The sequence below is a fragment of the Bos indicus x Bos taurus genome, chromosome 1 (genome assembly GCF_003369695.1).
Source record: "Bos indicus x Bos taurus breed Angus x Brahman F1 hybrid chromosome 1, Bos_hybrid_MaternalHap_v2.0, whole genome shotgun sequence".
NCBI lineage: Eukaryota > Metazoa > Chordata > Mammalia > Artiodactyla > Bovidae > Bos > Bos indicus x Bos taurus.
The window spans coordinates 68,646,684-68,674,237 of record NC_040076.1 but is presented as its reverse complement, the minus strand read 5'-3'; the positions used below and the strand labels follow the sequence as shown (position 1 = coordinate 68,674,237).

Sequence of the window (27,554 nt, the reverse complement as noted above, 5' to 3'; positions counted from 1 at the left end):
GAGTCACTCCCTCTGTTTTTCATCTTTCCATTTTCCCTTCTGCTTTTGGAGAGAACTGTGAGACTAGGCCAGGTGGGAGGAGCATCCTTGACAATGTTTGTTTCATGTAACTTTTTTGTTCCAAGTTCAGAAAAGTTAGAAACTTTCTCTACCGAAAATTATCAGAAACTTCGCTCTGTCCTTTAAGAGCAGGAGAGGAGGGAGGAGGAGGTAGGGGAGGGAGTGGGGGAGCTGTGTGTTGACCTGATGATGAACCTGCTGTTAGGAATCTTGCTGCCCATGCAGGGGTGACCCATCCTCCCTACCTGGGGACCCAGTGTCCCCACACTGATCACTCGGGGAACCCTTCCATCTGGAATCATAGGGGGTTAAAACCGAACTTGAGCATGCCTGCCTTTTCTCCATCCCACTGTATATCTCTTCGTGAAATCTCTTCATGAACTTGAGCGTATATTTCAAGCTTTTCCTCTCACCTTTTCTATACTTTACTAAACAGCTGAGTTTGGGGAAAAACCCTGATAAACTAACCCACTATTCACCTTCCCTATTTCCTCGCCTGAATTTTCCTCCTCTTCCCTTTCGCTATCCAAGACTCCTGACCTTCAAAAACCAAACAAAGTTGCCAGTTCCTCAACTAACAGCCTTCAGTAACCTTGGCCCATCCTGCAAATCGGCCCAAATTCACTGTCTGGTCACTTTCTCTCATCTTGAGATGCTGAGGGGAAGTTCATCCCTCTGTTACCTACTAGTTACCTGCTCATCCCTTTGTCTTTGATTCACACAGAGGTTTGATCCAGAAACCATCTAATAATCATGACCCTTCCTGTCCTTAAAAATAACATCTACTCTTTTTTTGATTAATAAAAGTAACCTGACTTATCGTGGAGAATTTGGAAAAAGCCACCATCCAGAAATAACCATTACTTACATTTTGGTGTATTTCCTTCATATATACATACATGCATACATATATGTATATATAAGTATATGTATATATGCATACAGAAGCACAAACACACACATATATACACATCCACATTCCTTTTAGTGCTTAACAGAAGAGTTAGTCTTTCATATTTAGAGGGAAAAGGAAGATCCCAGGCAGGTGGAGAAGAAAAATAACCCCAGGCTGCAGCTCAGGTAGGCTCTTCACCTGTGTCAGCTGTAGCCATGAGCTTTTGGAGCACATGGCTCATTGGTTTGTAATGTCATGGACTTGATGGCCAGGAGAAATATCCAAGCTATCCCTGCCTCCCAAATCATGTGGGTGAATCCTTCTTAGAGAGCAACACGGGAAACACAGTCAGAGACACACCAAAATTCATAGATACACACAAACAGAAATTATACATGTAAAAACATATTCAAACAAGTCTCTTCTGAGGCCTCTCTGTGAATGCCCACTCTATTTCAATGCATTGCTGATAATACAGTGTACCACATGTAAGCCTTGCTTTTAATGGGTCTCAGGGTTCAGCTGCTGAGACGAAAACTAACCCATGGGAAACAATAGCAAACTGGAAGAAGATGCTTTCTCATAAAGTGCTGATGGAAGGGACTCCAGAGAGTCATTCTACTATCATTCTAATAACGATGAAGATGCATTCCAGCAACATTCTTCCTGAGATCAGAAACATCTTTTAGGACAGAGAGAGAAGTTTAGAGACACAGTGATGCAGTATGTGTTAGACATATACTAACAAAGGTGATTATGATTTGAAGGATCATTATATTTTAGTGAAAATATAATCACACATATCTACCAGAAAATGTGAGAAGAGTAATCTGCAGACAGCAAGGGAGGGGCAGGACCAAGGGGAAGGGGCCAGTTTATCAGGACGCTCTAGGTCCTAGAGAACGTTGCTGTGGTTTGGGAGACATTCTTCCTCTCTTGAAGCTCTCAGGGATAAACTTGATGTATTATATAAAAGTCTAAAGGCAGGCTGAGAAAAATGCAGCCACTGTGATGATCCTGTGGAATGTTGTTTCAGGAGGAGGACAGAGAATGAAGAGCTGAGATGGCTTAGAGACCAAGCTGTGGATGGGGATCTAGACCAGGAGCAGATCTGGGAGGTGGCATATGAGTTTAGTTTCAGTTCTGTTGAGTAGACTACAGTGAATCATTCAAGAGCAGTTATGTCATAGACAATTGAAAATATGCTGCTGGATCCTAGGGTGAAAAGTAAGGGCTAGAAACAGACATCTTTCAATTCAATGTTAAAGTGCAACTGTATGCAAAGTATAATACATATGCTTTGGCTGTTAAAGAATAACATTTGACTGTGGGAGACCAATATTGTTGGCTCAGAGGTGGTAGCAGGGCATTAATGTGGAGAAATAGTGAGCATTTCCATGAAGGAGGCATGAGTCAGTCTAGAAGTGAGTGGTGGGTAGGATGTGATTAGAAGTCAGTGGGCATTACGGGAAATGGAAGCAGCAGGAGCAGATCATGACATGAGTGGAGGCAGCTGACTGCCACTGTTTACTATGCACCAGATGCTGTAGTAGACAGTAAAGATAGAAGCATCATTAAGCCATGATCATCAGGCAACTCACAATGTAACATGGGAGAGAGACATACAGGTAACCAATTATTTGGTAAGTGCAATTAGGTTGCAACCTACAAATTGCTAATATTTGATCAACGATTTTGGATCCAATCCACAAAAATGGCAGTTTCACATGATTCAATCTAATCTAAGTGTATTTTAGTGTATATAACAGATAAGGATCGTATATAGGGAGGAAAAATTATATAAATGTCTTTGGAGATGGGACTGTACTTTATTCTAAGTGTACGCTACAGAAGGCTTTTAACAGACAAGTGAGATGCTGAAAGAAATGTTTTAGGAAGATGAATTTGGTATCAGTAGAAAAGATATAATGCAGGGCCAACATCCCAGAAAGCAGTGGGGGGCAGAATTTAGGAGGCTACTTAAAGAATTTAAATAAAGGGTAAGCAGCGCCTGACCAGGGTGATATGATAGATATTTTGAGGGAATCATGAATCATCCTTAGTACTTGGCTGTGGACCGGCTGGCTATCAGGGGATATTGCCCAAAACGGATCGACAGATATATACCTGGGTGTCTGGAAAATTCTGCTTCTGCCCCATACAGGGCAGTCAAGCCAGCTTTGCTGGTTTGAGAGAAAAAAGAAAGTTTTCTGATGCCGAGACTGAAGGAAGTTGGCAGCAAACTATAAAGACTAACAGTGCCGGTGTTCACTGTGCCACCATTTGGCCTCGTGTTTGCTCGTGAGTCTCCTGGTTCCACAGGAGAACTGAGACTTCATTCGGTTGGGGACTGGCCTGTGTGGCGTCACTGCTGCATCTCCAGTCTGCAATACTGCCTTGCACATAGTAGGTGTGCAAAAATGTGCTGAGTAAATAGCGAATATGAAACTGTCATGAGGAGTAAGTCACTGCAGAGATATCATCTTGGAATTTGTCATGGACATCAGAATGGAAGCAGAAACTATTATTGAAGGTGGGGGAAGACCTGGAAAAGGAAAAATCAAAAGAAGTTCCAGTTCAGTGAGCATGAAGCAGCAAAGAGGTGTGAAATGGCAAAAGGAAAGGAGGTACCTGACAACATGAGGGAGAGAAGAGTGTTGAGTGTACCAGATGGAAGTGGGTACAAAATATGTGACTCAGAACCTGTGGACAGGTTACCCTTAGACTCACTCTGAGTTGAGAGAAAGATGAGAGCATATAGAGAGTTACACATAAAGGTGAAGATATGAGTAATTCTGTAACCATCATGCTAAAAACAACTCTCAGTATTTCTTAGGTGCTCCCAACAAAGTCCACATTCCTTTGAATGGTGTCCAGTGTCTGCTATGATTTGACCCAGCCAATCATCTCAGCCTTGTCTCCCACATCTCACCTCACAAAGTCCACACTGCATCAGGCATGTTTACTGTGCATGTTCCAAACGTATCCTATATATTCCTTTCTCCCTTTCCCTGTTCTAGCTGTTTGATCCATTTAGAATGACATTCCTCCCCACTCCCAATACCAGTCCTGCCGAGATAAACTCTACCCACTTGGTAAAGTTTAATGCTAACCTTTTCTAATCTTCCCAGACTAGGTAAGTTTGATTTTATTTTTCATTTAAAAATATTTTGCTATTTTATTTTTTAAGAAGTTTAATTATTTTTGGCTGTGCAGCACATGGGATCTTAGTTTCCCCATCCAGGATTCGAACCTATGCCTCCTGCATTGGAAGTGTAGCATTTTAACTACGGACCACCCAGGAAGTCCTCTGATTTTCTTCATAATATCTGTTTCGTATTTCTAGATCTCTTTCTTACCCATAATGCCCAACACATTACCTTGTGTTTATTGGGTCTTCATTCATTGATTTAATAAACAGTGACAGAGTCCCTTCTGTGAATCAGTATTTTGTTGGATTTGGTAATGCAATAGGGGTGATGCAGTAAGTCCATGATGCCCTCATGGACTTAACATCTGGTGGAGGAAGCAACTGAGTAACCAACAAATGCTGAGATAGTCAATAATGGTGACAGGTTCTAAGAAATAACAATACAGAAGACTGTGGGAGGTGTGACTTGGGGAGAGGAGTTAGTCAGGGGGTCAGGACGGGCTAAGAAGAGAGAGCAAACGGGGCAGACTGTGGCATGAGAGGACTAAGAATTTTCTAGGCAGAAGAAACAAAGGACCTGAGATGGCAAGAAACCTGACACATTCCTGGAAGGTCAGGAAGATCACGGGGCAGGCAACAAGAGGAAAGTGGCTGCAGTGAGGAGAAGAGGGCCAAGGTCCAGGTCATACAGCCCTCATAGGGCATACTGAGGATTTTGGTATTCATCCTAAGAGCAAACAAGACACTTTCAAAGGGGTTGAAGCCATAGATGTGAAAAGCTTACACTTTAAAAAGATCACATTGGCCTCAGAATGGAGAAGAGACTAGAGGAAGGTCAGAGTGAATGCCTGGGCACCAATTAGGAGGCTTCTTTCACAGGCCGTGTGTGATAGTACAGTAGTGTGGACTAGAGTGGATTATGCAGACCGTCAATAAATGCCAAAAGAGGGCAGAAGCAGTCTTTTGGAGTCAATAACTAGGATTGAGAAAAATTGAGTTTCACCTTTACAAATCTCTCCACTAATGTAAATCACAGTCAACAGCACTTCAGCTCTCCAGACCCCTTTGGGAAATGTGCCTTCAGGATAATCAAGTGTTCTCGATGACAAAAGGTAAACAGCAACGCCAACTTTTTCTTCCCGTTTAAATCTTTTGATGAATAGCCTTACATCTCTGACTTCTTAAAAAGAAAAATAAACTGAACATAATCTCCCCTTCTGTTGACAGTTCCAACGGAGTAATAGTTATGGCATAGGACAAAATATGAAGGATGTGCCAGGTTATATACCTTCAGTAAATAGGACCCAACTGCTGGAGTTTTGCTTCCTCTGTCAGCTTTTGCTTTCATAGCTTTCCTGCTTCCTCTTTTGCTATCAGTAGCTCAGCTTTTGTGGCTACTAGTGTCTACATAGAAGTAACTTTCTCTTATGGGCTAAGTAACTAGATGAAAATGGTAAGAATTACATATAAAATTAGGATTTGAGAGGCTCTCCTGTGAGCATAGATGCTTAGTTTTGTTATGTAAAGGTTTCCTACCTGGGTCTTAGATCTGTTTGTCGAACAACTGAGTTTCCAAATGCAATGGACTTACCATCTTTTTTCCTAATACATTTCATTGCTTTAACTGTATTGCCTGTTACATAATATATAAAGTGCAACAGATATGTTTTAAAATGTCAAAGTCTTTGTTCTTATTCTTTTAGTAAAACAGAGGTAAACTTAGGGATTGACAAAAGCCCACATTATGTATAAAGTTTCCATATTGGTATTTTCCACTATTCTGTGGAGAATAAAATGATGAACTCTATTCTAAAGGACAAAAAGTAAGAAATGTCTCATTATATCCCATCATATAAGCCTTTAACTTACAAATGTGCTGCCTTCAAAATGTCAAATTAGATTTAGATGCTTTTTCAGACACAATAGAGTGAAAAGACTACCCACAGAATGAAAGAAGATATTTACAACATGTATAACCAACAAAGGATTCATATCTAGAATATATAAAGAAGGCCCAAAAATGCATAAGAAAGAAACAAACAGGCAGCTCACTAAAAAACTAGGCATCATGCCCCTGCGATGAACAGGGGCATTGCGAAGGAGAAAATCTAAAGGCCCACTAAGATATGGAAAGATCTGCAACTTCATTAATAATGAGGGGACTGCAGATTAAAACTATAAGCAAGTATTACTACATACCCATCAGACCTGGCTCTCTCAAGTACACATGATGATGTGGAGCAACAGAAAATCTCACATATACTTATAGGTAGGAGTGGACAGCTGGTGTCAGCAGTTAATAGTAAAGAGGAAGACACACTTACACACTATCACCTAGCAATTTCTTTCTCTTTTTGCACCTAGCAATTTCATTCCTAGCTTTATACCCTAGAGAAACTCAACTACATGTCTTCTGCAAGGATACACATACAAGAGTATTCTAGCATTGTTCCTAATAGGCCCAAACTTCCCATGTGCAAAATGGATAAATAAGTTGTGGTATATTCATACAACGGAATACTACACAACAATGAAAACGAATGAACAACTACACATGTCAGAAAGGATGAATTCCATAAAAATAAGTGTTGAGCAAGAGAGGACACACACACGGAGAATGATTCTAGCCATATAAAACTTTACAACAGTCACACTGAAATAATCTTCTGTAGGTGTATATACATGATGATGATGATCAAAGTAGCTCAGTCGTGTCCGACTCTTTGCGACCCCATGGACTATATATATATAGTCCATGGAATTCTCCAGGCCAGAATACTGGAGTGGGTAGCCTTTCCCTTCTCCAGGGGATCTTCCCAACCCAGGGATCGAACCCAGGTCTGCCACATTGCAGATGGATTGTTTACCAGCTGAGCCACAAGGGAAGCCCATAGAAGGTACAATAATAGAGAAAATAAGGACATTATTATTATGAATGTCAGAAGAATGGTTACCTCTAGGGAAGAGGACAGGGCTGTGACCAGAGAGGGGCACACATGGAGTTTATGGAAATCTGGCCATGTCCTGCTCTTATGAACTGCATGGTTATTACATGTACGTTCACTCTATAATTATCTATTCAAATGTTTAGTAATTTTTATGCATTTTTAGTATACCTATTTTACATTAATAAATTTAAGAAAAGGTTTAATGTATACCAGATGTATCTGATTAGGAATGCATTTTATCCATAGTAACCGCTAGTCAGACAAGTCTGTAAGTCTCATTCGGTAATAGTGTAAGTCCAATACTGCACATTTCAATAACAATAACAGAAAATAAGACAGTTGCAATATTATCAGTTAAACAAAATATATACGAGAGAAATATTGAATAAGGATTATTTTAAAGTATCTAATATCAGATTGGAAAAGATAAAAACTATTGAAGATACATTAGGTAGCAAGACTGCAGAAACTGACACACATACTCAGCTGAAGACAGTATAGATTGGTCCAACTTCTATAAGGGGTGGTCTAACAACATCTATCAAAAATTTTAAACACATATTCTACTTCTAAGAAGTTACGCTAGTAATAAACTCATAACTCACAAGCATGAAAAACTACATTTGTATAAGGATTACAGCCCTGTTTGTAGTGGTAAAAGACTGGAACATCCCAGGCACCCATCAATAGAAGACTAGTTAAATAAATTATGGTCCTCTTAAGCAATGGAATACTGTGTAGCCATAAAAAAGAATGACCCAGCTCTACATGTCCTGCTATGAAATTACCCAGATTTGTTACAAGAAAAAAGTATAAAACAGTACTTATTGTTTGTTTACTTGTTTAGACATTTTTAAAAAATAATAAATGTGAGCTTTTATATTTTAAAATAGTATCTCAAGAAAAACACCTAAATTTTAAATCATGTGTATGTATTATTGCTTCAAAAGTTCCTTTAAAAAATTTTGAGTACATCTGCTTAAGGAAAAACAGATTTAATTAGATTATAATGCGGAAGCATAAGAAACTTTTAGAAAAAATTCTGAGGGAACTTTTTAATAGTTCCCATCAGAACTAACAGGTCATTAAAAAAAAGCCTAATTCCACATCAAAACAAAATACTTCTTTTGATACAGATGTATCAGTTGCATTGCTCTTTTACAATCCCTCATGATTAGAATAATTATTCTAGAGTTAAAACTGATACAAAAGAGGAGAAATAGAAGGAAGATAAACTTCAAGGTCAAGCTCAAATTTCACTTCTGGTGTAAAAGCCATCCTTGGTTCCTAGGCTGTTGTTCAAAGTGCCTATACTTGTTAAAAAAATGTAGCATATTGTGTGATAAGTATATATCTCAACTAACATTCATTGTCCTAGTTTCTCTGATGCTAAGCACAAAAATTGGAACCAAAGAAGTGCCAAGTACAACTGTGTCCTTCCATAAATACAAATAACATGTATATAGCCACTGTATGTGGCATCATATATAAGACACTTGTGGGTGTGAACTCAGGAAACTCTGGGACAAGGACAGAGGTTGTTCTTATATATCCTGAATCTCCATGGTAAATGGTCATCAGTGAACACTCAGTAAAATTCTGTTGAATAAAATTCAGTGTACCTAAATATTTGAAATAATTTTCCATTTTTGTCTCTAGCTAATTTCATTCTTCTCTGTTAACAGATTTTCCTGCTTGATCAGGAGTTAATGGTGGTGCCTACTTCAGTCAGTTCAGTTCAGTTGCTCAGTCGTGTCCACCTCTTTGAGACCCCATGGACTGCAGCATGCCAGGCTACTTATTTGCCTCCTTAATGCATAACCAATCCAGTGGTTTGGACTTTATATGCCCCCATTGGAAGTACTGTTTTAAATCTAATGTTAGAGAACATATGCCTAAAATATTTTTCTTTGAGTGGTTTTCAATACATTTTCATGGGTTCAATAAAGGTGCTTGCTTAATATCTTGTGTGTAATAGAAACTATGACTGTTCTTGTTTTGGGGGGTGCAGGGTGATGGGGAGATGAGTTAGACACTGTATTACAGATTTCAGATTCTACAATTTGAAATAAGTTCCTTGAATAAACTCTTCCCCATTTCTCATCCCCTCATATCCTTCCTCATTATCATCATCATCACCTGTTATTATAACAGTTTCCCCTTTTTTTAAATAACAGTTTTCCTTTGATATTCTTGTTTTATGAAATAGAAGTAATGTTTGGGCGCTATGTGACTACTTCCTGATCTATTCTCTTTGTCTGGAATTTCTACCAGCCAGGAAGGCTGCTGCTGCTGCTAAGTCGCTTCAGTTGTGTCCGACTCTCTGTGACCCCATAGACGGCAGCCCACGAGGCTCCCCCGTCCCTGGGATTCTCCAGGCAAGAACATTGGAGTGGGTTGCCATTTCCTTCTCCAATGCATGAAAGTGAAAAGTGAAAGGGAAGTCGCTCAGTCGTGTCTGACTCTTCGCGACCCCATGGACTACAGCCTACCATGCCCTCCGTCTGTGGGATTTTCCAGGCAAGAGTACTGGAGTGGGGTGCCATTGACCTTCCCTAACTGAAACTCTACTGACTGCAACTACAGCTCAAAGGTGACAGTGGTGGAAATTCTAACATTCTGGTTTGAAATCATCATGAATCAAGAAGTTAAAAACTGGGGGACTACCTTCAAGAACTCCCACGTTATGTTTTTAAAAGATTTGCTGAATTCTTTTAAAATAAAAGCTGCAATAGTGTCAATCACAGATGCACACACAAAAAATAGATGTAAGTTGCAATGCATTCCAAATATCTCCAATTTGAGTATATTTAGGTTCACATCAACACAAAAGAGAAAGGTTTAAGCAGGCCACCTAGGTGCTTTGTCTGTTTTGTTCACTGCCATAACCTCTTTGTCTAGAATAGCACCTACCAAACAGTAGGAGCTCAATAAATGCTTGATAAGTTAATCAATGAGATTAAAAGATGGCATGCATCAAGGCAATGAGGAAAAGAAAAGGTAATGAACTTTTAACATCCTCTAGTGCTCACCAAGGCAGACTATCGTCCATGTGTAAGTGACTAACAGCAGAGTCTTGGATGAAACTTTCTAAATCCCATTCCTGCAACTGAAAGAAAACCAGCTAGCAGGAGACAGGAAAGGGACAGAAAAACACAGAGCCTGTTTTTTTTTTCTTCATAATCTTCAGAGTGGAGTACAACCCCTTGCACATGACACAGAGAGCAATGCATATGGGAGCATTCAGTAAACGCCCCATAACCAGCATCAGCAGGGGCCATGCAGATTTAGAATTGCTCTTCTGAACTTCTAATCAATGTCTATATGTTGCTGCAATTAGCAGCTTCAAGTAGAACCAATTACAGCATTAATGATGATGATAATAATAATAATAATAATGATTGGAGACGAACATTCTGAACTTAGAAAACTCAACTCTAAAAGGGGGAGGCTGAAAACTTGACTATCAACTCTGAATAAGGCCGTGACTACTCCAGCAAAACCAGGGCAACAGAAGATCAGAAAGACTGATTAGCAGAAGGAAGAGTCTGGGTGAAACTACGGAGTGGACACGTGGAATGGGTCTAGTCTTTATAGATCTGCATCTTCCAGCACTTTTCTCAATAGGAAGAGCTATCAGGGCAGAAGTAGGCTGCTCCTCTCAGCAGGCATTTGCTATTTGTTGCCCTGGGCCAAAGTCCCATCCTTGGAGTTTTTTTCCTAGTGGCAAGCCACCACAGAGGACAGGCAATCTTGTTTCTCTTGACAAGGCTCTACTTTCTGACAATAGGATCATATCATCTCACCCCAATGCCACAGAAGCGTAGATCTTCCCATGGCCATCCTGTGTCCACTATATCCTACTAGTCATGACAGATAGGTGGGCAGTAGCCATTAGCAGTAAGGCAGTGAAGCTAAGCTTCCAGGAAGGAAAAACCCACACAAGCATTTGCAATCTACAGTCAAGATCACAAAAAAACGGTAATATTTATTCACTTATCTACCAAGACTCCCATGTTATGGGAGAAAACATGTCATGTTTGACAGCACAGCACAAATGGGGAAAGGAAGCTCAGCTAAAGCACAACCACCACCTCAAAGCCTCATTCATCCACCCCATCCACTCTAATCTCACTACTTTGGCTCTAGATGTTCATATCTTGAAATTCCTAAGAGTTCACTTTCACCCCTACCAGGAGAGCTTGCCTCCAGATACCAGAACTCCTAGTGTCATCACCCCCTAGTCATCCAGGAGCACAACATTTAAAAAAACAATATTTCCCAAAGCCTGTTTCCCTCTTACCAGTAGCTTTGAGAAGGTAGATTCAGTCATCTTGTTCTGCACTAAAAGAACTTTTTAACTCAGAAGGAAAAAGGGCAAATGATATGCCAAGAGGTCTGTGCAGAACAGTCCAGTAAAACCCTCGCCCTGAGAGCTGCCACTTCTCTCTGCCTCCAACCTCCAAGCTGGCCCTGCCCTCGACCTGTGCCATCTCCCAGTCCTGTGTCCCTTCTCCCCAGTGTGTCCGACCGGCAGTGTACTCACTTGAGGCTTGTTTGCCTTGGACTGTTGCCAGCTAATCCACTTTAACATCTTGGCTTGATCTCAAATTTTCTTTCTGCTTCCACCAAACTTTTTACAAACAGAATTTAAGTTTGTGCTGGGTGGCAGTAGGGTTGAACTTGTTCTGAAGACTCACGCTCCCACAGCGCTTGGAGGCAGGGATCGGCCTCACCACAGTGCTTTCTGCCCAAGCTCTCAGAATCCGAAAGGGAATTTGCCTAGAGTGGCTTGAAGACTCGGGCAGAATCGCACTCCCACCAAGGCCACTACATGAGTCACAAGTACTTAGTATCGAACAGTCTGTGGTAGGCATCAACACTTGATAAGTTATCTTTCTCCTTTGCAGTCTGGAGACAACTTAAAGAACCACTTTGTACTTTACTTTGGGTTGCTGTAGATTTGCTGGGACTGGGCAGGGAGGTATAGAGGCAGCTGGAAAAGAAGCCAGTACCAATAGTGTTTGTTTTTGCTACAAAGTTTTAGAAGCTGAACTATCAGTTACTACAAAAGTACTATGCTTTTGATTCCATTTAACAGGCAGGAGAGTGACTTGGGCTTCAATCTGAGGTCTGCCAGGAACTGGCTTTGTGATTCTGTGCAAATCACCTTGTTCCCTTTAAACAGGATGGAAACAGAGGGCAAGAGGCTATCTTGGGCTCCATTATTTCCTGAGTGTCTGTTTTCAAACTCCAGACTTACCTGGAGTCATATCTGGCCTCTGGCCAGCCCTATAGCTATCACACAGAGATCTAATCTACTGACAAATCACCTTTTGCAATTTCCTTATTTCTGGATCATATATTTGCACAATACCACCACTGGAAACCAAGAAATTTGTGGGCTCAGTGCTCTGTGATCTGCCTGTGTACTGCAAACTGCTTCTCACCCGTGGTGGGTTATGAAGATTATTTGCTTTCCAGATGATTGATTGGTAACATTTATGAAGTCTAAGTTAGGTTTCAGATGTATCCACCTCAGAGGAGGAGTACAACTGTATATCTTCTAAAGGTATTTGTTTAAGAGTTAGAAAATGCTCTGTTACTAGATGGGAGGCAACACAAACCTCTCCCTCTAAAGAAACAGTTTAGGGCCCTGAGATAAAGGGCAGAGTAACAGAAGTGGTGAGGACTCTCCTGGAGACCCATTACATTTTTTCTTTCTAGCTTTTAGCATCGTGCATTTAATAGGCTAGACCTCCAGAAGGTGGATCACCTGCTCAGGCCCCAGGGCTAAATGTCACACGTTGTCACAATCTCATTCTGGAGACTCAAACTTGGGTGGACCATCTTGATGGTTTTCGTTTTTGTTTTGTTTCTTAATGATGATCAATAACTTTATTTTTGTATTTTTATTATTTCATACATTTATTAAGATCAAGTACTTCCTTAGGTATGCATTGAGTTGACCACTAAATTCTTTTGAATACATTTTTAGTAGACCTGTATTACACTGTCTTATTTAGATATATCTGAAAGAAAATTCAAACAAAACCAACCAACCGACCAACCAAAAAAACATATGAAACAAAAACTCTGGTCTTTCTCCAACTAGAAAATGTACCAGTGGCCTCTCTGTGTTCTCTCAAATACCAAACCATATGTTGTAATATATTTTATAATATGTCTATTAGCTATTGCTTTGGGTTATTTACACCTTCTATATTAACGCAGATAAAGAAGTTTTAAAAAGTATGTCTTCTCTTATAATTTTATTTAATATAACTAAAAGAGTAGCAACTCTTTTACAGGTCATTGACCCAAATATATCATAAAATTGTGTATATTATACACACACGAAAAATCTAGGGATATGGCTCATAATGCATTATTCCCTTTATAACAAGTTATATCCTGCTGGTGTAGTGCATCATCTTGATTTTTTTTTTTTTAAAGAATTTGCTAAGTGAAAAATATTACAATGTGTGAACTGATAGGATTTTTATTAGTCTTGACACTGTTGAGTCTCCACATTTCCAGATATTTGGTTTTTATCCTTAGTGGCAAAAGCCAGTGATCTGTAGGCCCTTAAAACTCAAGTCACCACAGTCATCTGGACAGTCTCCTTTGCTTCACACCCTCTTTTGTACAGGATCTTGGCTAGTCCTTCAAAATCCCAGGAAGCTGAAATCACTGCCTTCACTGTACAGACTTGGAGACGGAGGCATGGAATGATTAAGTGACCCGTTCAAGGTCCTGCCACTGTAAGCAGTCAGGGACTGAATGCGTGCCTGATTCCCCAAGCCATCTCCTCTGTGCAGCTGATACCTTCGTAGCCCACTCAGACTCTCTTTCCTGCTGGGGCTGCCATGCTTCAGCTCTTTGCATGTTGGCTGCTAACAGCTCACAGCTGCCACAAAAGACCAGTCCTTTGCCTCAAGGTAGGGCAGATTTTGGGTGCCATTCACACTCCAGCTCCAGGAGGGATCAGGCTGAGCTGGACTCCAGCTGAAGCCATGTGCACATTTGCCTTAGCTCCTTCTACAATGGGCCCTGTTTCCTGCCCCTTTCCCTGAAGGGGCACCAGTAAACTCCATGCACAGGAATCCCGGTCTCAGACTTTGCTTCTAGGGAACTGGAACCAGTATGCTCTCCTTCCTCCCAAGAAGCCCTATATCCAGCCTTATTCTCTGGAGAATTTTTCTACTTAGGAGCCCAAATCTTTATTTTTAAAGATATTAGTTTATTTTATTTGGCTGGGATCTTTCTTTAGTTGTGGCATGTGGGAGCTTCTTCCGCAACCAGGGATCAAACCTTGGCCCCCTCCATTTTAAGAGCACAGAATCTTAGCCACTGGGCCACCAGGGAAGTTTTCCTATGAGCCCATTTAAATGGAGAGTCTATTTTTCTCTCCCCCTATCAACAATAATCCCTACAAGGAAACTAACTTCTTACATTTAAGGCAAGTTCTTCCAATTGCAGCATTAGCCCACTTTTTCTTACAAGAAAAACCTAGGAGCCTTTTTTAGCTCTTGTTAATAGCAGAAGACTAGAATGCCATCCTTTCTCTTTCTGGTTATTTACCTTTCCTCCTTATATAGGAAAGCAAGCCAAAGGAGGGCTTGTTCATTCACTGCTGCCCTCTCAGCATGGAGAGCCGCACCTGCTATGCAGCAGAGCATGAACGGAGAGCACAGCAGAGCATAACAGAGCATGAGTGGAGAGAGATGAAATAGGCCAGTGCACGGGCGGGGCCCTCACCAATATACCAATGTGGGCGCCAGACCCTCTCTGACTACATCCCTTGCACCCAGTGGCCTGCTCTGTGCTTCCAGAGTACATGTGTCAGGATCACCAGGGTCTGATAAACCAGGTGGGGCTCTTTAGTAAAGAAGTTCTTTCCCAGAAGGCTTCTGCAGCCAGGCTGCCCTGCTCCTTGTTAGTGGTATTGTGTTACCGCAGTGAGTGACCTTGTAGGAATCCTTTGTCCCCTTAGTCTGGCCCTTGCCATCTCTAAACAGAATATTTCCTCCCAAACAGTAGAACAAAGTTTTGGTCATAACTCATTACACTGATTTGACAGTTGAGAGTTTAAACACTTCTGAGTTGTATTCTGAAATCTCCAGGCTTCTCTAGGCATTTCCCTGTCCCCCTTCAGCACGTTGTCATTATCAGCCCACCTTGTAACTTAGATCACATTTGCTTGTTTTTGAAATCCCTCATTCAAGTCACAGTCAGCACTGGGATGTTTCAGCAGTATTCTTCTGTTATAATTTTTGCAGAGAATAGCACTTGCAGCTCAATTTCCTGTCTCCAGCCAGCCTGAACATGTCTAGAAATTCACAGCGTATTTTGGATGGAGAGCACCCTTCCTAGGAGGGGTTTGTAATGTTCAATTCAATAAGCACTTACTGAGCACCTCTGGCATAGCTAGTCTAAACAACATATACATGCATAGAGACTGTCACTGCCTAGCTGGCTACTTCTGTACCATTAGTTGGTAATTATTTGGCAGATACCCATCTTGTTCAACGACAAGACACTTCTTCACTACTACCTTATTACTCAGCCTTGCTTGACTAGAATTCTATGATTCTGGATTTCTCTGAAATATGGTTGCAAACTTCCACCACCTAATACATGTATAAGCAAGAGGGTCTTGTAGTCATGTCCAGAGTACCATGAGCATAGTCTGGACAGAATAGGAAGGGGCTCAGACCCAGAGCTCTATGGACAAAGTAAGGACATCCATTTGCCTTCAGGGAAATGACACTTTTACACGGGACAAGGATAAAGTAGAAGCTAATTATGCAGACCCATTTGAGAGCAGAACAAACAAAACTTTGGGGAAAGCTATTCATATCATTTACTGAGGCACCCATGTTAGCTTTGTCAGAATTTAATGCAGAATTAAGAATACTAGACTGATTCCTCATCAAGGGAGGACATACCACAAGCAATTCCAGCTTCTCTGTTACAGAGGAAAATGGGGGCGTTCCCTTTCCTAAAAGGAAGAGTCAGACAAGGATAGACCCAAGTTTGAAAACCTGAGTGGGAAATGAGGAAGGGCCAGGTGTTCGCCATTTGTTGGTCTTCTGTTCTCAATCTTGTCTTCATAGTCAGAATTTGGATGCAGTCACAAAAAGTATGTTTAGCCAATAATGCTGGGGAATGCATCTGATACACTGGACAGAATAACTCTGTATTCAAAACATGCTGGAATATGGATGGAATTAAACAAGAGACCATCTAATAGATATTAAATAGTCCAACACTCAGGTTACTAAGTCACCTTCCCAACTAAGAGCGGGCCACAAAAACAGGCAAGGAGATTCCATGAGTCAGCGTTGTACATCCTACTATACAGGGTAAAACATCTTAGGGAGGGAGGGCAGGCACTGTCGCTCTAGAACAAGAAGCTGAATTTGCATTGGTTAGTTCACATCTAATGTACTATATGTCACTCTGCAGGCCCCATTTTATATAGATCATTATATACTAGAGTAAATCCGAGGAAAGCAACCAGGATATGGAAAGGTCTGAAAATATATTAATAGAAAGAATAGCTGGAGAAACTGAGAACTTCTAAAAAAGAAGATTAAAAAATAGAAAAAACAAGTCAACTGTCTTCAAATATCTAAAGCTTTAGGGGTTACCACTGGCCAAAGGTGATACAATTTGAGGATTAAAATGAAATACCTGAGAATAATGGATCATAACCCATTAGATAACAAAATAAACCAAGAGCCAATGCTAACAACAAATAGCTACATTTTAGATTCTAAGGCCTAGCAAATGGAAAGTGGAGTAAAGTTGTTCTATTTATATTCAAGCAAACTGAAGCTATGTCCCTTTAGGTCTAATATAGAAAAAACTTTTTGACATTTAATGAACCATGGACCTGGAGGGCAGAACTCTATTCAAGAACTTCCAAAGATCTTTAATCTGCTAAATAATCAAGTACTCTTATTCACAGTCTCTAGATTTCTATTTCCTTTCTAATAAGATCGAAAGTTAATCTTTACTGAGTGTCTAATAGGTAACAACTAAACATATTTTACTTAACCTTCCCAAAGACTCAGTGAGATGGGTATTATCTTTGTTTTATAGATTGGGAGATTAAGGTGCAATAACTCGTGCAACGTGACACAAAGGGCAAGTGCCAGAGCTGGTATTTGAGCCCAGGTGTGTCCACACTCCTTCTACCCTACCCCACACACAGAGGACACATAAAGTGATTGCAGAGGTGTCTTAGGGTCCCACAGGTCCCGAAGGCCATCCGTCCTGGCCCTTTGATGGTTATGTTCACCATCTATCCAGCCCACAGTTCTACTATTCTCATTCCTCTGGATTAGAAGAAAAAGACTGGGGCTTTTCTAGAAACTCACTGTTAAAATAACCCTGATCTCTATGAGGTATCTCTGCCCCGTCCCTTCCCCACAGTCATCTTGTCTGCCCTCCTGCTGAATATGACTCAGCCTACCTGAATTAACCTGTTTTCTCTTTCTCTTCTTCAGAGTCTACTCAGCTGACTCCTTGGAAACCAGTGAAGACTAGTTTCCAGGTCTTGTGGTATAGTTAGGGGGAAAATTTAACACTGTTGATAACATTTATAAATTCAAAGATACCAATAAACAGTTTCTCTGATGAAGGGCAGTGCAGGTCAAAGGGACACATGGCTGTCCCATTCTCACTGCTTAGTGTTAGAAGAGTAAGAACATTCTAATTACGGTACATGGTTGCAGACAGGCCCTCCCTTTATTTGACTGTTCCTAAGTGATTTTCCAGGTTTCCTGGCGGAACACAGAATCTCTCTTCATCTTCCAACCTACTGCTCATATTTCCCAAAGCCTGAGAAGGTAATTGGGAATTGACCAGTCTTCCAGCTGATCAAAGCTTTTTGCTTGAAGTAAGGAAACTTCCAGGTTTCTTTAGCATATTTATAAATACACTATTTGTATGTTTGGCTGCTTTCAGACCACCTGTTTCAGCTTCTTCTTCATTCTAGAGTTCCCTGCCTGCTCTGTTCATTCCCCAAGTACTTCCTGAGCATCCCTGTGTGCTATGTGCCGAGGGGACAGCCGTGAAACAGACAGACATAACCCCTGCCCTCATCAGGGCTTAAGAGCCTGGCTATAGAGACATACATGAAACGAAAATTACACAAATAAGAATTCACACTCAACAAAGAGTCCACATGTCTCTACAGTATCCAGCACAGAGCTTGGCACGTGGTGGGTGCTTTTTCACGAGTATGTGCCTGGAAGTTTTGTGGAATGTGAAGAAGGACCTACTAGCTGAGTTCATCTTAGCACTGGGAGCTCAAAGCTTTGACTTTTAGAGCGAGGAGAAAACATGACAGTGAATCAGGGAGACATGGGTTCTAGTTTCTGCTTTTCTACTCGCTGCTAGGATTTTCTTAGGTGAGTCACTCAGACTTTTTGGCATCAGTTTCCTCACTTGTGAATAACGTGTAACTATCAGGGTTCCTCATTAATAAAGAAGTGGCTGCTGTCAGAAGTGATCTACTCTAACTGCAATCACCCTGCTAGAAGACAAGGAAAGGCTGGAGTGGAGGCTTCCTAAGACAACTCTTTGGCCGAGGTGTCTAAGGGCCATACGGAAGACAAAGTAGCAGCCTGAAGGGAAGCATCCCCCGGATGACCACCATGGAACTAATAGGCTGCTAGGCTGAACATGGGAAACATGATCACTTACCACCCACTGACTGCTTAAAAAGAAACACTTTCATTCATAGGATACTCTAGGTTATACTTCTAAACAACCAATGGGAGGAGAAAGGAAGTACAGAAATAGTTTTCTTTGTATGTTTAACAAGTAGAAAAATCCAGTTTTCCATCTACTCTGATAGTCAAAAATGAAAGCAGGATGTCAAATAGAATTGATTACCCTGCATGTCCTTGAACACTAGTCTAGAGAATGATTTTGCACCATGATCTTAGGAAGTTTCCAGTAAGAAAAAAAAAAATTTTGGAAAAATCCTAATAAATGCAGATTATCCTAAAAAAAAGTGTCCCTAATTTAGAAAACTGAAATAAAGTCAGGACACAGCATGTTGCCTGAGGCTGGAGGACTAAGGCCAAAATACTCAGTCTAGAAACTAGGATCAATTAGCCTTTGAAAACCCCTATCTTTATTAATAAAATCCCTAATATTCAGAAAAGGATCATCTCATACTCTTCTGACCTTCAGGTAAACAGATGAGAGGAGGGTCAGAGACAGAACCTTCCCCGGCTCCTGATGCACATTCAGACCACTGAACTCCTCCCGTGGCTTGAGCAAACACTCCGAGTCTCTGCTATATTCTCCTTTCTTTGGCTCCTCATCAGAGTTCCTCTTACTCACTTGCTCCAAAATGTAAGAGAGCAAGTGACCAGGTTTTCTCCTGAGACAACTACATTCCTCCACATTTTTTCAAACATCACTTCCTGGTCCTCTGTCCCTTAGGAACTGAACCCCAGTACTCTGGCCAGAGAAAGGCATCGTTTTCACCAGAGTGCCTTCAGACAGAAGGCCCCTTCCAACTGGCATCTCTGTGGCCATTTCCAAAGTCACTGGTCTTGGTATAACTTTGGGATGAGCCAGTCACAGCCACTAAGGTCTCTGGAAACTATCCCAGTCTCAGCTTCCTGAGTTCCAGTCTCCCAGAAAGCACAGCCTAATAAGTGCCACTGGGGCATCTCAGGAGAGGAAACCCAGACTCGCTCTCCACTCTACCCAGTGCTGCTAAGCTTTGATGGCATGAGAGGGCTGGCTGGCCCCTCAATCTTCTGTCCCCTCAGACAAAATCTCCACGCTGTAGCATATCTCCTCCAGTCCTCCAGCTCTTTCCCTCTGGCCGCCACAAAGGCCACTGGCTACTGAGGTCAGGTTCCACCGTGGGAGACATTCCCCCATGGGTGGCCCTCCAGGAGTGGTTAAGCCAGTAGGAAGTCTTGGGGAGGAAGGTTGGCTGTAGCATATCTCCTCCAGCCCTCCAGCTCTTTCCCCTCTGGCCGCCACAAAGACCACTGGCTACTGAGGTCAGGCTCCACCATGGGAGACATTCCTCCATGGGTGGCCTTCAGGAATGGTTCAGCCAGTAGGAAGTCTTGGGGAGGAAGGTTGGGGCACTGGCCTACCTTGTCACTGTCCGCTGTGTTCTGGGAGGTCCTAGAGGCAATGGAGATGGTGTCTGGCTGGCTGCTCCCATCCCCCTGGCTGTCAACATCCTCCACTCCATCCCTGCAGGAAGAAGAGAAAAACAGCAGGGGTGGGGGTGGGGGGAACAACTGTGGGTTTAGAGCACACAAGGATTTCCAGCTGGTCTGGCAGAGCAGAGCCTTAGCACTTTTTAGCAGGGATTTGTCTAAAATTATCCCACTAAAGGAAGCAGTCCCATGTGATTTTCAATGATGTCACTTCTTGCGCTTAGCAAATACATAATCACTATGTTGATAACTGAATACAAAATGACTCTCTATAACTCTTCTGGCCCATGGTACAGAGGGGGCAGCTATTTATTTTCACTAGGAATGGGTCTATAATAGCCAGTAGGGAGAAGCACCTGCTTCTAAGCACCTGCTTAGAACCTAGGCTTCTCTCCAACTGTCTGGGTCATCTGCAACAATCCCAGAGCTCAGGGCATTCAAATAGATTTTGTGCGTGCTGTAACAGGATGGGGGTGGTTTATAGCTGGCTTATAAAGAGAACAGAACTGAGAAGAATTTTTTTTGACCTGTGCTTCTTTTGCTTAAGAAAATTGGGTGGGATATTTTCTCCAGGGGAGATGATCCTTGGGAAGGTCCTTATGTTGGACCCTCAACTCCTGTGTCTGGAGGAAGAGTTTATTGCCTTCATTTTGGTGGGTCTTACTGATCGCATGCTTATTTATGATGACTTCTTATAACATAGAAAGCCAAGGCATCTTCTCAAAGATAAGAGGACAGTCACAGACTCCGCAGCAGCTCTGGAGCCAGCTGTGCTCCTGAGGGTCTGACAGGACAGTCTCCCAAGTGTACTCCTGGCCTTTGGACCCCTTCCTAGGCCCCTGGACCATTTCATTCATATGCTCCCTCAACTCTGCTGCTTTACAACTGGGTCCCAATCCCATACTGAACACAAAGGCTGGGCCAAGGGGCCTTAGCGGTCTGGCAACTGGTGAAAGCCAAAGGGTCCATGTCAGGAAAAACTGGAGGTGTGGGCCAGGGGTTGGATAAATCAGCACAGGAAATGACAGCACTTCCTATGGGGGGTCTATGTGAAAGTCATACCCCTGCTGCTACTTTAGAAAAATATGGCCTTAGGGGAAATGGGAACTCACTGCCCGAGAGTGTTACTCCATGGGCAACATTTATGGAAGCTGTCTCATCAAAGTCTACACAATTACAATCTACAGTGTGGGAGAACATGGACATGTGTGTGCATGTGTGCATACATGTGATGCATATGTACATACACAGAGAGTGCTAATCATAAGAAGTTTCTCCCACTCAGAATAATTCTAAGTCGACTGTTTTCTCACCACCACTTGTGGGCTTGGGAAATGCCAACTTATTTTAATAATATAAGCCACACGTTCGTAGGAAGGAAAATCTGCTGTAAAAAAAAATTACGTGATGCGTTTCAAAACCAAAAATAAAGGACATTTAGATCATCTGTTATTTTAGATATCTGGAACACTGCTCCCCACCATTTGTAGATAGTTTCGAGCTGGCTGTACTTCCTGCTTCCTACTATTCTGGCCCATTGCAGGACCTTCTGGTCCACTCCAGATGAAGCTAGTTCTGGAGAAGGTGAGGAGCCTAGCCAGGAGGGTAGGAAGTATTCCCCAAGCCAACCCATTCCTCTGTAAACTCTGTCCCCATATATAGGGAGCCAAGCTAATGAAATAACACAACACCTGGCTGTTCTCTGCAGAGTCCACCAAGGTTTCTCACTCTCTCATCACCTGACAACGACCAAGGCAAGGCATGAGGCATTTCCAAGGTATGTCCATCCCATGTTCTAGAAATGCTCAAATTCTACTAGAGGAGAAAGGGGCTCTTTCCCTGGACAGCCTTGCCTGAATATCCTTTCCCACCAAGGTTCTGGACCTTGACTTCCTTATAACTGTTTTTCATTCTCTCTTTTATTGAAGTAAAGACTCGCTACAGAAGGATCCGTCTCTAGCACTAAACTAATTGTGCCCCTTACCCTGACACAGGTAACTGAAAATAACCCCTCCCCAGCACAGTCATAACTGTTCTTTCAGCACCTAGAAGGGGCCTTATCCTGGCCATGCATGTCCTGGGGCTCCTGCCCCTGGGGGAATCTCTCTCTACCTTAGCCACACCCTTCTTTTGACTACCATCTCTCCTGGTGGCTCCCTGGCTTGTGTGTGCTGGCTGGTACCAAAGGGTCAACTAAATCTTCTGAATTTATTCCATTCATGAATAGGAGAGAAGACAGCCAGTTATCACCGACATCCATAACCTCCAGAACTCTGTTTTTACTTTTTTTTTTTTTCTCGAGTTTTCCAAAATTGACATGAAGTTTTTCTATTCTTTCTTTTAAAGTGCCCTCCAAAGAGTCATTGAAAGTGACTGTCACAAGGAGACTTGAGAAAGAAATACTTAAGCAGTCACCCACTGGTATAGGGAAAACTGGGATTCAGAAGGACCCAGAGAGATGAAGATATTTAAAAAAAAGTCATCTTCTGCCCAATCACAAGGCTTGCCTCAAATGGAAGAAGATGAGGGCTTGGCAGGGGTGGAGGTGTACAGTAAGAGCTGCAGTGATGGCATACCCCTGCCCGTCACAGCCCTTCGCTGTCTAGCCGGTCCAGAGAGCCCTCCCCTCAGCCACCTCCCTCCCAAACCCTTCCCCATACACTTCACTCTAGTGCCCATCACAAGTCCTCTCTCCGTGATGCCTGCAGCATTTCCCGTCCCTACCGGTGGTCCTGGCTCTTCTTGTTTAATTGTCCCACGTGTGAAACATGCCTGTCAGATGGTTCTTGAGCGAATGGACTCCCTTTTATATTCCTGGGGTACCCAACACACTCAGGTGCTCACTGAAGCTCTGCTGAGTATAACTGACAGTGATGGGTGAGGTGCTTAAGAGGAGGTGACTCCTCTTAGGTAGAATTCAGTGGGGTGTCACAGAGAGGGGTGCACCACCCCCACAGAAGCAAAGGTTTGCCCCAGCCCCGCTCCCTGAAGCCTGTGAGGCTGTGCTAGGGGCAGAGACCCTGGTTACCTCTTACTGTTGTTCCTCTGTTTGGCTGGTGTTTTGGGGAGCTGAATTGGCTCCTTCAAAGCTCCTTTCAGGTGAATGATCCTTTCTTGAATCACCTCTCGAATGTTCTTGATCCACTCCTGCTTGGTTTCTATGTTGGAGGCCTGCAGTGCCACAGGGAGAGACAGTAAGAACCTCATTTCCCTCAATCCACCGAAACAGTTCTCAACCCTTCTCTTGCAGGCTTAATCCATCATTGGTCAAGGATATCAAATGTTGGAGGGGTTTATTTCTGTTTTTTTTTTAAATTTTTTATTATTGTTATTATTATTATTTTTTACTTTACAATATTGTATTGGTTTTGCCGTACATCAACATGCATCCGCCACAGGTATACATGTGTTCCCCATCCTGAACCCCCCTCCCACCTCCCTCCCCATACCATCCCTCTGGGTCATCCCAGTGCACCAGCCCCAAGCTTCCTGTATCCTGCATCGAACCTGGACTGGCGATTCGTTTCTTATATGATATTATACATGTTTTAGTGCCATTCTCCCAAATCATCCCCCCACCCCCGGTTTTATACTTGTGACTTCAATCCCACGGACATGCTTTTCCAACTCCTTGAACAGGGCTCTGACCTCAAGACTCAATGCAAACTTCGACAGGGTCATTTTCAAAGTATTTAATAACTTTGGAGGCACTGACCAACAGTGATATCTGCCCCTGCTGGACCAAGGATTAACACTTCAGTTACTGGATTCTGGGGAGGTCTGGAGAACACAGGAGGGGCAACAAGGGGGTGTTTGGAGGCAGCAGCCACTTACCAAGTGGATATATAGACCTGGATATACTGGTCTAACTCGGATACACTTATATCGAACCTGGATATAAGTCCAACGCCCATATGACTACATAGGCTTGTACTGACTGCGTTGGTCCCAGGTTTTTAGGCTAGTAAACCTGTTAATTGAAGGCACTGCTGTCACTCCATGAATACCCCATTTGTCTTCATGGAAGTCTGTTCAGGTACTTCTTCCTCATGCCGGGCAGCAGCCATGCTGACAACTCAGAGTGAACAAGTGTGAAGCTTGCTCAGGGCTGGCCCATGTCTTCCTTGGTGATGAGCACTTCCCTGAGAAGCACACAACTGATGGATGTGCCACGTGCAGGATCTGTCCTCGGTTTCACTAACGTGACCACAAGTGCTCACTCAGCTCCCCGTGATGTGTACTCTGGGGAGCTGAGGGGACTCCTTAGGGACCCTTCTCAACACTCCTCTCAATCGGCCTAGTTCCCATGCTCGCTCGTATGATTCACTAGAGTTTCTAGAATGTAAGGGTCTATATCTCACACACAGCCTCCACTGAGCAGAATACCTTATATGCGGAAGGTGTTCAGGAAAGAAATGTTGAATGAATGTAGAGCAAAACAAGGTGACTTTTGCCAAAGGTCAGTTGTCATCCTTGACACTTGAAGTGGCCACATGGGCAGAACATATTTAAGTGGGCCCCACTAAGGCCATTCCCTGCCTTCTTCCTTCCACACGCCAACAAGTACCTGGACTTAGAGACCAGTAGTCTGAGATTTTAGGCTACTTTCATGATAGAATTTGTGTCTGAACATCCATGTGGGGCTGCCCTCCTGAGGGAAGCCCAGAGGCCCCAGCTTTTAGGCATATCCTGCCCACATCCCTCTAAGCCCCCTTTGGTTACCCCCAACCCTGGTCTTGTGCCCAGCAGAGAGCAATACTTACTTTCAGCACTGTTTTATTGTCTGAGGATGGGGTGCGCCCAGACCACAAGGCGAATTTGCAGGGATCGCCCTCTACGTGTTCGGTCACACCCAGCTCTGAGGTCTGTAGACAGGAAATGCCTGTGAGAGGCGGGGAAGGGGAGGGCGGTGGGGAGACTTAGGGCTGGGGTGGGAAGGGAAAGGCAACAGAGAGGAGAGGACCGAGGGAGGGGCTCTGTCAATCAAACTTAAACAGACCAGATGTTCTGTTCTTCTACCCAGGATGAAAGGACCTACAGGCACGTGCCTGATGAGCAGGTAGCAGGGAGGGAGGGTGAAGAGGGAGGCGCCCACGCCAACAGGAAGAAGAAAGGTGAGCTCTAAGATGCGGAAGTGGGCTGAGGGGGCACTTTCCAACTAGGATGCCTTTCGCTTGTCCAGGATGGTGTTGGTGTGGCACCAGGGGAGAGACGAGCAGAGTGTACAAGATCCCTTCCTGCCCAAGGGAGCTAGCAAATGGGGAGACTCGTCTGACCCCACCTGCCCCACCTACCAGTAGCTTGTTCTTGTAAACATATTTTGTGTGTCCTGAAGAGTCTTTGATCTCCTTGCTGAAAACCAAGGAGATCTCAAAGAGGAATAGGTGTCGCTCCCGCCCTTTCCGGATCAGCGACTTGGGGTCCCACACTTGAAAGGCATCTTGTAAAATCAGCTCCCCCTGCACGTCCAGGTTCTCGTCGAACCCTGAAAAAAACCCGTTTCCAGTCTGTGTGATTTCTCCACCACATGTGGGCCCCTTGCTCCAGTCCCCTCTTGGAGGCAGGCTTCCTGACAGGGACCCCTCAGCTCCCACACTTTTCTCTCAGGCTGATTCCTGTGGCTCCTGCACACCTCAGAGGACAGCTCTATGGCACTGGGATCAGACCCCCTTTCTGCCCCAGGTCTCCTCTACCGAACCAATGTCAGGGGAATCTCACGCAGAGCTCCAGAGCAGTCTCCCCCAGCCTTCTGCCAGCCGGGGAGTGCCTGCAAGGGCAAACGCCATCTCTCCTTCTCCCTCCACAGCTCCCGCTGTAGCTGACCTGGAGCCCAGAATGGGGCTGACGACACACACTGCCTGCGTGCCCCCGACTCCACTCCATTTGTTGTCACTTCATTTCCTCATTTCTTATGCTCCATTCCTAGGACTTCCCTTTGATAGCTCCTGTACTATGCGGTGCACAAGCCTTCAGCAATTTATATTCGTATCATTTTAACAGAGGTTCTGAAACTTTATTGTGTATAAGAATCACCTATATTGATTATGAAAACACATAATCAATTCTTCAATCCCTAAAAGACTGGGATTCGGTAGGAGTGGGGTGGAGCCCATGAATTTGCACTTTTAAACAAGCTCTCAGGTGCTGCTGCTGTTGGTCCATAGAGCCCACCTGAAGTACCTGGATCCAGAATACAGGTCAGGGACAGGCTGGAGGAGAAGGTGCTCAGAGAGGCAGACGTGGGGGAGGGGTGGGGAGCAGGTGTGAACAGAAGAGTAGGAGGTGGAGAAGGTGAGATACTAGGAATAGATGCAGATAGTCAGTGCTCAGTCTGGAGAAGGTAATCATGGCTCCTCTGCATGAAGAAGTGGGCTTCCCGTGTTAAGAGTGGTCAGGATATACTGAAACCAGACCAAGTCTTTGGCAGTGCTGGGGTAAGGGGCACGGAAGGAAAAGTGGTCTTCAAGAGAGGAATGCCCCACAGGGTTACTATGTACTACAAAGAAGACTTGCCTCCCTTATCTCACCTGTTTGCCAGCCCAGGTTGGGATATGGAATATTAACTCATCTAACAGTTTTGACCATGGCTGCTCTGCCCTCATCTGCTGGGTTTTGTGGTGTTGGGAGTGCTTTATTGTCTCTATGCCAGGTTTCTGGGTCCCTAGAACATGGTTCCAGTGGACTGAAGGAGCTTTGACAAAGTCCCATCAGTTTTATCTGGCTGGACTTGACTCACCTGCTACGAATGGGTGAGGGTAGTTGCACACTGACATGAATGTACTTGATGCCACTGAAGTGTACATTTAAAAATGGTTAAGATGGTAACCTTTATGTTATATGTGTTTTAAAAGAATAAAAAAGAGAGAAGGACAAGGCTAAAGACAGAGTGTGTGTGTGTGTGTGTGTGTGTGTGTGTGTGCGCACGCGCGCGCGTGCAGGATTTCTGCTTATTATGATGACAAGTGCGATGCAGATGCTATGCAGATGAACAGGACTGCTATGGGTCAGGGTTTTCACACCTTTACAGTAAGGATGATGATGGCTTGTCCTACTCTGGCTCTCAGGCAGCAGGTTGTCCACATATCTGATGCGACACAGGCCTGGGGCTACCTGGAGGCAGGTGATAGCTGAGCTGGCCCCTGTGGATCTCCTCTCACACTTCCCCAGGACCTATGGAACAACTTGCCATTTCTCCTCTCTTCCAGCCTGGCACTCTGCATGACTTCACACCACTTCCCCCCATGACGCCAGTTCCACAGCTTTAGGAAAGGAGAAGGCTCCCCGGGAGG

The 27,554-nt window shown here is 43.4% G+C and overlaps 1 protein-coding gene across 23 annotated transcripts in view; it reads right to left on the bottom strand.

Moving 5' to 3' along the window:
• KALRN (kalirin RhoGEF kinase) overlaps positions 1-27,554 on the bottom strand; it is a 692,612-nt gene that overhangs the window by 188,972 nt on the left and 476,086 nt on the right. For all 23 annotated transcript variants that reach the window (XM_027536336.1, XM_027536351.1, XM_027536368.1 and 20 more), the window contains exons 30-33: positions 25,560-25,750; positions 25,029-25,130; positions 23,294-23,436; positions 20,197-20,299 (exon numbers count right to left, since the gene is read on the bottom strand). In XM_027536336.1, the coding sequence (XP_027392137.1) occupies positions 20,197-20,299; positions 23,294-23,436; positions 25,029-25,130; positions 25,560-25,750 (539 nt within the window). The remainder of the gene's footprint in view (positions 1-20,196; positions 20,300-23,293; positions 23,437-25,028; positions 25,131-25,559; positions 25,751-27,554) is intronic.